This window comes from Sinocyclocheilus rhinocerous, unplaced genomic scaffold (assembly GCF_001515625.1).
Source record: "Sinocyclocheilus rhinocerous isolate Xijiao unplaced genomic scaffold, SAMN03320098_v1.1 scaffold23959, whole genome shotgun sequence".
Classification (NCBI taxonomy): Eukaryota; Metazoa; Chordata; class Actinopteri; order Cypriniformes; family Cyprinidae; genus Sinocyclocheilus; species Sinocyclocheilus rhinocerous.
In genome coordinates, this window is record NW_015643164.1 from 1,080 (window position 1) to 3,247 (window position 2,168).

The 2,168-nt window shown below is 39.9% G+C and overlaps 1 gene segment (V, D, J or C); it reads left to right on the plus strand.

The window, feature by feature from the left end:
• LOC107756979 (Ig lambda-3 chain C region-like) overlaps positions 1-1,244 on the plus strand; it is a gene marked incomplete at its 5' end in the record, with an annotated part of 2,057 nt that extends 813 nt beyond the window's left edge. The window contains 1 exon segment of the C gene segment in view: positions 716-1,244. Coding sequence covers positions 716-1,029 — 314 coding nt within the window.
• Positions 1,245-2,168: the final 924 nt, after the last annotated feature.

Sequence of the window (2,168 nt, forward strand, 5' to 3'; positions counted from 1 at the left end):
TAGGGATGTAGAATAAGGTCATGTAGAATAAGGCATTAATATGTGCTTAATTACTAATAATAAATGGCTAATATTCTAGTAATATGCATGCTAATATGCAACTAGTTAAGATACCCTAAAATAAAGTGTTACCGAAACAATTGCTGTCTAAACACTTTGTCATAATGTGTCTCATAATGTTTCATTATGTGTGAGTTTTATCAGTTTATCACATTTTTTTCTTTCATTTCTACACTGCAAGTGGTCATATATTGCTAAACTTTTTTATTGTATCATAATAATAATCAGTGACATAGTTTGCAGTTGATCTGAGCTGCTGTCACAAGATTTCAGTCTGAAATTGAGTGACATTTTTACACAAGTGTAAACAAAAGACAAAATAACAGTGGAATAGCTAACATAAAATTGCAAGAACTATATATTGGATATTAAAACTACTTAGATTGAAGCAGTAAATGTCTTGGTATGTTTAGTTTAATTGATGACTGATTTCATTGAAATGTATAGTGATTGTGTAGTTTTATAGTAAAATACCTATATGTATATGTATAGTAGAATAAGATGAATGATGAGATTGTTGTGATTTTTATTGCATTCCTCATGTCTGCTGCTGAAAGTCCTGTTGAAATGCTGTGAATGCTGCAGGGCAGAAGAGTGCTGGAGCTGCAGTGTGTTTTCTCTGTGTTTGTGAATGTGTTGTGTTTGTCTCCTGCAGCTGGTCCCACAGTGAAGCCCTCAGTGTCTCTGCTGCCGCCCTCTTCTCTGCAGATCTCTGGAGACTCAGCCGCACTGCTCTGCCTGCTCAGCTCTTACTCTCCACAGGGGGCGCTGGTGAGCTGGACACTGGACGGCTCAGAGGTCACCGAGGGGGTTGTGACCAGCGCAGAGAGCGAGCAGGACGGCCGCTACAGCCGCAGTAGCGTCCTGACCCTCAGCAAAGCACGCTGGGAAGAGGGAGAGCTGTACGTCTGCAGAGTAACACATGATGGAGCTCCTCATGAGGCCTCGTTCCACAAGAGTCTCTGTTAGTCGCTCGCAGTGCTGATGTTTCTCCAGTGAGCGCTGCTCTCTCCTGAAGATGAGCGTATCTGAGTGTCCTGTGTCAGGCAGGATTCACATGAGTCTAGTGCTGCAGCTGTAGTCATTTACAACTCAATACTGAAAGAGAGCTCTAGTGTCAAAGCACTGGCTGATCTTTCAATCTGCTGTGTTTGCTGCAACATTCAATAAAGCTTCTCAACAAACTCCATTTGTGTCTGACAACATCATTCAACTAACAGATGAAGATGCATGCAGTGTTTGTTCAGGTGCTTTTCAGAAGCTCGATCAGTAGCAGTAAATCTAGTCAAATAAAGCTCTTGGGGTTTGAACATGGTCTCTGGAGACAGAGCTGCTCTATTCTGAGAGGATCACAATCACTCCACCCTGACAATGCAAATGGGATTTTCAGCCCACACTCCCAGAGTCACTGTTTGATTGGTTACATGATCTGGACTGAAACAGAGCAGTTTCACTTCTGCTGTAGTCAAGCAGCACGCAGACAAACTCACCATTACAATGCAGGAGATGGTGAAAATATATGTAAATCTTTCTTTAATGTTTATGAAAATGTCAGTAAAATCATAAAAATCTATGATCGTAAATACAGAATCAATCGTTCTGACAGTAATTGTGTAAGAATATAAATCTTTCTGTGGGTCGAATGTAAAGCATCACGTCCAGACAGCAGAAGAGACTGAATCTGTTCAGTTTGATTGACAGGAATCATATATTACACCTAAAACATGATGATCACATTGAAAAACTGACTAATTATTTTCAGAAATACAAGACTGATGTTGATTGTAATGATACTGTATTATGTGTGTTTGTGATCTGATCAGTGTTGTGTGTGATTGTGATCTGATCAGTGTTGTGTGTGATTGTGATCTGATCAGTGTTGTGTGTGATTGTGATCTGATCAGTGTTGTGTGTGATTGTGATCTGATCAGTGTTGTGTGTGATTGTGATCTGATTAGTGTTGTGTGTGGTTGTGATCTGATTAGTGTTGTGTGTGATTGTAATCTGATCAGTGTTGTGTGTTTTTGATCTGATCAGTGTTGTGTGTGATTATGATCTGATCAGTGTTGTGTGTGATTATGATCTGATCAGTGTTGTGTGTGATTGTG